The 9,781-nt window shown below is 45.5% G+C and overlaps 1 protein-coding gene across 1 annotated transcript in view; it reads right to left on the reverse strand.

The window, feature by feature from the left end:
• Positions 1 to 2,171, reverse strand: part of GLDC (glycine decarboxylase) — a 172,015-nt gene extending 169,844 nt beyond the window's left edge. Inside the window, 2 exon segments of the mRNA XM_033925858.1 lie at positions 982 to 1,060; positions 1,764 to 2,171. Coding sequence (XP_033781749.1) covers positions 982 to 1,060; positions 1,764 to 2,054 — 370 coding nt within the window. The 5' untranslated portion in view covers positions 2,055 to 2,171.
• Positions 2,172 to 9,781: the final 7,610 nt, after the last annotated feature.

Consider the following 9,781-nt stretch of genomic DNA (forward strand, 5'->3'; position numbering starts at 1 on the left):
ATAAGTGAATCCGTAGATACGGAATTCGTAAATACGGAGGGGGGGGGAAGTGTACTACATGGCCCAGGAAGAACATAGACAGGTCACTACTTCAACCATACTCACCACAGGAAGACAACCTAAAAGCCCCCATTATTTGATCATATCCATTACTATTCCTTTGTCATACGACAGCCTTTTGTATAATCACAGCATCTGCCCTCTCATTAATCCTGAGAATATCCTTTCCAGGCTCAAGATAAGCCATTGGCATTGTTGGAACTGATGCCCAAATTACTTGCTAGCAAACTAGTTTTTAACATAGGAGCCAACTTTTCAAAATTCTCAGTGGTGCTAAACCCAGTGGAAATTGCCTCAACCTGGACAAAGCTAAGGAGTTTGTTCAAGACAGGGGTGCTCCAGCACCCACAGAGCTGGCGCCTATGGTTTCAAATTAATTTGTATCCAGAAACATCTCTAAGCGAAAGGTATAAGAACATAAGCAATGCCTCCGCTGGGTCAGACCTGAGGTCCATCGTGCCCAGCAGTCCGCTCACGCGGCAGCCCAACAGGTCCAGGACCTGTGCAGTAATCCTCTATCTATACCCCTCTATCCCGTTTTACAGCAGGAAATTGTCCAATCCTTTCTTGAACCCCAGTACCGTACTCTGCCCTATTACGCCCTCTGGAAGCACATTCCAGGTGTCCACAACACGTTGGGTAAAGAAGAACTTCCTAGCATTCGTTTTGAATCTGTCCCCTTTCAACTTTTCTGAATGCTCTCTTGCTCTTATTTTTCAAAAGTTTGAAGAATCTGTCCCTCTCTACTCTCTCTATGCCCCTCATGATCTTGTAAGTCACTAAGTAGCCTGCGACACTTAGGATCCTAATTTCATAAGTTACATTATATAAATCAGAAAATTAATGAGGGATTTTTTCTCTGGTGTGTGTGGGGGGGGAGGGAAGCAATCGCTACAAAACCTGAAAGTAAAGATTGCTTACAGATGTGGTCATCCATTTTCAAAGGTCTCTTCAACCGGATGCTGGCAGGAACTGTCTGATCAATCAAGTCATCAATGCTCTAAAGATTTAAAGACAAGATAAACAGCAAACCATTATCGTGGGTAAATCAAATATTTGCACCCTTCAAATGACAATAAAAAACTTTGGGGGAAAACAGATCACCAGCATTCTCTGGAAAATAGCCAGAAGGTGGGGGGGGGGGGGGGGGAGACCAGGGAGCCTCTAGCCCAGGGGTCTCAAAGTCCCTCCTTGAGGACCACAATCCAGTCGGGTTTTCAGGATTTCCCCAATGAATGAATATACATGAAATCTATTAGCATACAATGAAAGCTGTGCATGCAAATAGATCTCATGCATATTCATTGGGGAAATCCTGAAAACCAGACTGGATTGCGGCCCTCGAGGAGGGACTTTGAGACCCCTACTCTAGCTTCATTACTTCACTTAAACAAAGAGCATCAGATGGGAAGAGCCTCTTCCCTCACTGCTCAAGAACCGCATCCTGCAGTCAGAGGCCGGAGAAAGCTACATCTTTTCAGGCTGGCTAACTTCTCCTACAGACCCACATGGTGTGCTCCATCCAGCGCTGTACCAGACAGAGCAACAGGACAGAAAGGAGAACAAACTTTGTAGAAACTTAGTAGATTCCCTAAAAAAAAAAATAAAAATGCCCCTCGGTCTGACCCCCATATACCCGAAGCAAACTTTTTTTTTTTTTTATATACTTTAAACCAGACGTGATGCATCCCCTCCCGGCTTACCTCCAGCCCTAGGGTGCGCAGCATCTCCCGCTTCTCCTTGTCTCCGGGCCCAATGTGCCTGTCGGAGAAGTCATCGTGCCGGGGCAAGAGCCGCTCGATGTGCCTAGAGCAGTCGGCCCCGACCCCCGGCCCCACGCCACCACTGCAGCCTCTGACCGCCGGCCACCACCAGCTCCTGCAGGAACCCTGGGCGCCCCCGAGGGCCCTCTCCCCCAGCACTTTGCCCGCGCAAGGCGGTCGGTGCCAGGCCCTGCGGGCAGCGAGCTCCCAGGTTTTGGTATAGCGTTGCATAATGCGATGCGCGCTGTTGCTAGGGAGCGGCGCTCACTTAAGCTTGCCCTCGCTCGCGGAATGTTCCTGGAGCAACACTTGGCGGTCCGGCGTTTCTCGAACTTAAGCCTAGCGCTCCCGCCACCGTCTCCTTATAACCAACCCAACCAATGGAATCAGCGGAGAGCGATGACGCACCCGACAAGCCCCCACGAGGCAGCCAATGGGGGCTGGTATTGGCCTCCCTCCTACACCCAGCGGACAAGCACGCGCACTTTTTTCTAGGACTTAGAGCGTGGGACGGTGTGATCGCACTTTGCGCAGTTTGCCGCTGGTTAAGTTTTCCGAGAAGGTCATCCGCCTTAGGGTGACGCAGCGTTCCCCCCCCCCCCAAAAAAAACCCGGTGAACGGGTTTGATTAGAATTGGAGCGGGTAGGAGAGAAATTTTAGCAGCTACTCCTTAAATGCTGCTGGAGCGAGTAAAGCAAGTGGGGCGCCTGCCGTGGCATCACTAGCACAATATTTGATGAGGCAATAGAGGGTGCGAGCCAGAGTGACGTCACAGCCCTCCCCTAACCCCCTTCATATTAGCTGTAAAAAATACTAAAGAAAAAAGGTATTATTAGTCCTTCTCACAGAGTAGTGGAATTGTCAGTATTAAATAAAGGTCCTTCTTTTGTGCCAACCAGTACTTACCATCCACGCATCGCTATGTTTAAATTCATTAGGAAATGCAAATTAAAGCATTTTTTCCAGAAAGAAGAGGATTCCACAGATCAATCAGTAGTATCTGATAATACATTACGGACCAAATCCACATGGTGCCCTCCTGGCACTGTAGATCTTCATATCCAAACTTTTGAGAAAATTTAGTATTAAAAGAAATTAGTGCCTTGGAGGAATGCCCCCCCCCCCCCGTCAAACATTTCAATCTGACTAGGGCACAGCATATAGCGTTACAGTCGTTAACTACAGACAAAAGTATAATTATTCGACCAGCTGATAAAGGGGGTGGGATAGTTCTGCAGGACGTCTAACAGTATGTAGCAGAAGCTGATCGCCAGTTATCTGACCTCAGCTATTATATCCCGTTACTGGAAGACCCTATGGAGCAGGGGTAGGGAACTGCGGTCCTCGAGAGCCATATTCCAGTCGGGTTTTCAGGATTTCCCCCAATGAATATGCATTGAAAGCAGTGCATGCAAATAGATCTCATGCATATTACATTACATTACATTAGTGATTTCTATTCCGCCTGTGCCTTGCGGTTCTAAGCGGATTACAAATTAGAAGATATCTGGACATTTCCAGGAGAATTACATAACAAAGAAACAAGTATATTACTGTTACAGTAGAGAAGAACACATTCAGGTTACAGAAGAGAATTACATAACGTTGAAGGAAGCAGTTTTCTGGTTACAGATGGTGGCTGCTTATTTAGGTTTCTGAATATATATTGGTGATAAGGTTTGAAGAATTGATTAGGTGTTACTATAGGGGTGGTATTCACGAGGGAATCTGCATGTGCGAATAGGAAGGAGGTTAGAATGATGGGAAGTGTTTTTTAATAGAAGTGTTTTGATTTCTTTTCGGAACATTTTAATGTCTGTTGTTTTGATCAGCAGCTTGGAGATGGTAGGGTCAATTTTCGCTGCCTGTGTCGCTAGAAGGTTGTCGTATAGTTTCTTGCGTCGAGTACCATTGAGAGGAGGGTAGGTGAATAGGCTCCGAGTTCTCCTTATTCTGGGTGAGAGGTTACGGTATATGAGGTCGTTTAGGTAACTGGGTGCGGCACCATGGGTTACTTTAAATATTAGACAGTAGAGTTTGAATTGGGTTCTTGCTTTTATCGGTAGCCAGTGAGAGTCTAGGTAGGACATTTAGGGATTGGGGAGTTTCTTGAAGAGAGAATAATGGGAAGGACATAGGTATCTTATGGTGAATGGGAGTTAGGAGTTGAAAGCAGCCATGATTCTTTTTATCACAGACCAACCAAAACCTATTATTCCTATTAGAATTTGTAGAAGTATAGGCATTGTATTGGTCTGTGCTTTGCTCCTGGAAGTAACTCGACTTATATGATAACTGTATCTAATGCTCTGTAGATCATGGGAAGTAGAACACTCATTAAGCTTTTCTGCAGCCCCTTCATTGAGTCCCGTAATTGCTGATTCTGCATCGGGCAAAATATTGATCCAGTCATGGTCCCAATGGCCCACCTCACTCCACTGCCTATCTCTCTTTCGTATACTTTCTACTCTTATGCTGACATTTTCCTTTAGCTTTCTTATCAGTTCCTTCTCTTCTTTGGCGATGTGTTCTTCAGCACGGTTGTATATCTCATTGGTGTAACATGTGCCTCCATTTTCCTCTACCATTTTGTCAACCACTGCAATCAGTTCTGAGACCTGTCCCTCACGTTCCTCTCCAGTAGCTCTGTTGTTAAAAGCACAATATCGATTGCCACACATTTGGATCAGCTTCTCAAGGTCCAGGTCTTCTGTTAAATAGTTGTTTATTGACTGATCTTCTAAATCATCTTTTCTGGTGAACAAAACAAGCATGTATCTGGTTGCTGCCTCTCCAAATATTTTGTGGAGCTTCTCTATGGTTTGCATTTCTTCTGGAGTGTAACGACTTACCTGCAGTACCAACACTATGGCATGTGGGCCTGGAGAGGACATAACAATGCACCGTGCAATCTCTTGGACAGTCTCTTCATTGGCAGTTGTTTTATCAAAGAGCCCAGGAGTATCAACAACTACAATTGTTCTTCCATGCTGGGTGCTGCTTTCTTGGCTGCAAGTATGAGTGATTGCACAGGCACTGGCCTTGCTTAAAAACTTCTTTTCCCCAAGGATTGTGTTACCCGTTGCACTTTTCCCACTTCCAGTCTTACCCACAAGGACGATTCTCAGTTCATCTCTACCAGTGTATCGGCCATCAGTTCTGCTATCTCCTCTTTCTGGTATGTCTGTTGAAACCACTGTCTCATCACTTGGGACACTGACTTTCCCATTGCTACAGACCACAAACACACGGAATCTGTAGAATGTGTCAGGTTTCAGCTCCTGTACCTCACATTGACTCTCATTTCCTGTTCTTTGTTCCAACCATTTATCATGTTCTACATCACTTTTTTCAAATGTTTCTTCTTGATATTCTACTTTATAACCGTTTATGGAGACTCCTTCCCCAACTTCAGCTGGCATTTGCCAGCTGAGGGCAACAGCAGAAGATGTCACATTGATAACTGATGGCTTTCCAGGTGGACTGACCAGAAGAGTCTTCATAGTGTTAATGTTATCGGCAAGGGCTCTGAGTCCTGGTTTGCACATCACAGAATATCGAAGATGATAATTTGAGTCTGGATGTAAATCTGCTATGGTGCATTTTGCTGTAGGATCATTTACTTGCACAATTGTCCATTCTGCCTGCTCTTCAGTTTTATACTCTATCAGGCACTGCAGTATCTCCTCACTTCCAGAGTCCACTGGTTTACGATGGAGTTGTATACTATTGTGACCAACTCTATCAATGATAAAAGGATTTGGCATGGACGGAGGTTCAAAATTTGTGCTGACCAGCTGTCCTCTTTCATACAGGTAGATAGAAACTCCTGGGTTGTCCTTATCAGGAATGGATGCCACTACAAACTCAATCTTCTCATTGGATTTATTGACATTTGCAAACTTTAGAAACAGCTCTACTTGTTTTCTGGTTTTAGCGGTTATTTCCATATTATTAAACCATGGCTTGGAATATTGTTTCTCCGAATCATCGCTGGTTAAATCTGACTCAAGAGATTTCCTAACGAAGTGTTGCAGATCCACTAAATATTGTTCATTTTCATCTAAAGAAGTAAATGTAAATGAGACAACATACTCAACTTTTGGATGTTGCACTATTTGGTTGAATTCTGCCCTGGAGGAGAGCACTCTCACATCTTTCAGTAAATCAAGGTACAAGTCAACAAAGCTCATCTCTTGCTTCTTGGAATCTATAAATTCTGCAAGTAACAGAGAATTGAATGGTGACTGCTCTTTCCTAATCAGGATGTCGCCCAATTCACTTTCTTCTTTCTCACCTCCACGGATAGAAGGTAAGATCCTTGCTAGATCTTTCTGGAAGGTCTGTTTGAACTGCATGCACAAGCTTTTGAACTGTTGGAGTTTCCTCTTGATTTCAGGGAAGTGCATGGCAGCTGGATGTTTCATCACATCGCAGCATTGCGTGTCCAGCTGAGTCAACTCCTCTGTCCAAGTCTGTATACTGAAAATGTGCCCTACATGAATTTCACGCATCACCTTAGCAGCTTTGGAATCAAGGAGGCTTAAAGGATAAAGCCAGATTTTCACAGGTACAGCATTTTTTCCATTTTCACCCAGCAATTTGGGAAGAATTGAGTAGGTATGGATGGCATCCTGATAAGTGACAGGGTTGTTTTCGAGATAGAAATCCCCATAAAATTTACAAGTGAAATTTCTCATGTTGCTATTATCTTGGTTCTTCTTCACGAGAGAAGCGTCTCCTCCTATTGCGATCTTTGGTATCTTTTTTACCATGGCCTCCAGTTTTCCCTGTACATCTAACAAATTTTCTGCAGAAGAAGCCTCTTGATCAAAGACAAAGAAAGCCTGGGCCCCGTACAACACCGCTGTGACAACATGAGTTGCTCTTCCTTGGTCAAAGACCTCCGGATGAGAGACATTTTGATGTCCCAAATGACTCATTGTCAGCTGTTCAAACTTTGTTGTTGTGGAATACTGAAGAGTAACTCTGGCCTGTTGGTTGGATGTTTTTATGTCTTTCAGATAGTTTCCAGATCCATTCACTTTTATCAGGTCACACAGGAAACTGGCCATCAGCGATCCCCTGACATCCAAAGCAGAAGTTTTCATTTCAATGCTGTCAGATGCAATTATTTGAAATTCACTTTTGGGGTGTGGTCTTGAATCTACATCCTTCAGGAGTGTCTGCATGTTCCAGAGTGTAATGCCTGGAATAAGAGTGTCAGACCGACAGTCATAAAGCATTCCAAGCTGGAAAGGACGGCCCAGAGTTGGCATTTCAGTGACATTGTCTTCAAAAGAGGCCATGCTCCTGGAATGTTCCAGACCTTAAAATAAGAAAAGAAATTGTGGACAGCTTGAGGGAAACACTGCTGCTGCTGCATATCCTTTACGGACAAGGAATCACCCCCTCAGTTTCAGCCGCTTGCTATAACTTGTTATAATTCAATGAATTATTCATCATGAAAGTGAACTCTGCATTCTATATGGCATAGGTACAGAAGCTCAATATAAACTTCATACTTTTGGTAACGCATACTTTATATACTCACACACTAGCTCATCTCAACAATACCTCCTGATGCTCTATTTTTGAAACAGAGCAGCTCCTCTCTCCCAAGACTGCAGAATTAAAACATGCTCTGTTTGAATCACCCAAGTCTTATGCTGATCTTTGAACTGTACAGAGCTGCACAGTATACACAGAGCATGTGTCTACCCTAAGGCCATTTTAGACATGATGGGCCCAGGGCAGAAATTAAGGAGGGAGTCCTGATCTCAATTAGAGAGTTGCACGGGGACAGAAATCCCACCCATCCCCGCCCGTCCCCGCCAGGATCCTCTCCGTTCCCCACCTGTCCCCACCAGGATCCTCGTCTCCACCCGTCCCCGCCACGGAGGGGGGGAGGGGAGGAAAGCAGCAACCCTTAGACAATTAGAGGTGGGAGTGGAATGGAACTGCGCAGTACCTAGGAAGAAATTGGGGAGGGATGAAAAGCATGGATTGATGGGTGAGTGAGGAAAACAGTACCTGGCAATGGGATTAGTGGTGAAAGGATGATTAAGTAAGGACTGAGGGACTGGAAGGAGTAACAACTGGAACATGAGCAGGTTTTAGGAAGAAGTTACTGGAAAGCAGAGCAAGCAGAAGTTTACTGTGATCAGATAGTAAATCATAAGGGTGTGATGCCGCAAGGTAAAGGTGGAGCAGTGAGCTGATAGCGTGATTTCCCAATTTGGGAACATGATATAGTTTAGGAATGGGGGTGGGGTATTATTAGCAGGGTGGGGGAAGTCAGGGATGTTTATGAGGATTGAAAGGTTATCTTGTTTGTTCCTCTGGTTGACCTTAATAAAAATGATTTGCAAAAAAAAAAAAAAAAAGAGGTGGGGAGAGGGCAGGAGATCTTGGATCTGGAAAACTGGGGTGAGAGGTGGAGAAAGGCTGGGAGTGTGGAAATGGATTGGGGAGAAGATCAAAGTGAGCAAGAACGGGAAATTTGGGAAGAGGTAAGAGACAGAAGAAAGGGACTGTAGCCAGAGCAGGAGGGTGAGTAAGAGAAAGAGCTTGATGGAATTCACCGTATATACCAGGGCTGTGGAGTCGGAGTCGAGGAGTCAGAGTCAGAGGAAATTTCGGGTACCTGGAGTCGGAGTCGGAGTCAGAAGTACAAAAATCTGAGGAGTCGGAGTCGGAACATTTATCTACCGACTCCATTTTTGAACTTGGCATACCAATCACGAGCGATTCTTTCAGCTATAGCACCCACTATATACACAGCACAAATGTTGCGAGCAGCTTCTGCGGCCTTAGAACCTTGATTAAAAGCAAAAAGAAGGTGGTATCGAAAATGCTCATTTCTCTCAACTTGACATTCCATTTTAACGATCTGAAAATTAACCAGTACTGTGGAGTTGGAGTCGGAGTTGAGGAGTCGGAGTCGGAGGATATTTCGGGTACCTGGAGTCGGAGTCGGAGTCTGAAGTACAAAAAACTGAAGAGTCGGAATCGGAGTCGGAACATTTATCTACTGACTCCACAGCCCTGGTATATACTTGAATATAAACTGAGGTAACCTTTCCCCCCCCCAAAAAAAAAGGAGAAAAAAAGGAGGACTCGAATATAAAGGGGGGGGGGGAGTTAATATTCAAGTGCAGTGCCTTGCCTGGTTCTGCACCCTGTTCCCCCTCCCTCGTTGCTCTGCCAGGCTCTGCATCCAGTACCCTCACTCATCCCCTGCCCTGCCAGTCTCTGCACCTAGCACCCCTCCCTCTGCCAGGTTCTGTACCCTTTCCCCCCTCCCGATGCCTTGCAGGTCTCCACCAGGCTTGCCGTGAGACCTGGTGGTCCAGTGGTGGACAGGAGGGATCCCTGCTCCTATCCCAGCTCAATTTTAATTATTTTTATCTCCCTCCCGCCTTCCCCGCGTACCTTCAGTATCCCAGGTGGTCCAGCGTTGGCCGGGACAGGAGGGATCCCGCCAATCTCCTGTTCCACCCCAATTCTAATTATTTTTATCTCCCCCTCGCCTCCCCCACATAACTTAAGTATCCCTGGGGGGGCCAGCATTGGCCAGGACAGCGAGAATTCATGGCAGCCAATTAGCTAGCGGTTCTGCACAAGCAGGAGCGAAGGAAGGTTGCTCCTGCTGCAATTCACCACTAGACCACCAGAGTTACTTAAAGTACGCGGGGCAGGCTGGAGGGGGATAAAAATAATTAAAATTGGGCTGGCACAGGAGGTGGGAGGGATCTCAGGTCTCATGGCAGGCCCGGCAGGGGCCTACAAACAGGTTCGGGAGGGGGATGGGTCAGCAAAACTGAGACCCCCATTTTTGGGCCATTTTTTTTTGTCCAAAATTTTGATTTATATTTGAGTATATACTACTACTACTATTTATTATTTCTATAGCGCTCTATACATTTTAACATACAATAGATAGTCCCTGCTCAGA

Source organism: Geotrypetes seraphini, chromosome 1 (assembly GCF_902459505.1).
Source record: "Geotrypetes seraphini chromosome 1, aGeoSer1.1, whole genome shotgun sequence".
Lineage (NCBI taxonomy): Eukaryota > Metazoa > Chordata > Amphibia > Gymnophiona > Dermophiidae > Geotrypetes > Geotrypetes seraphini.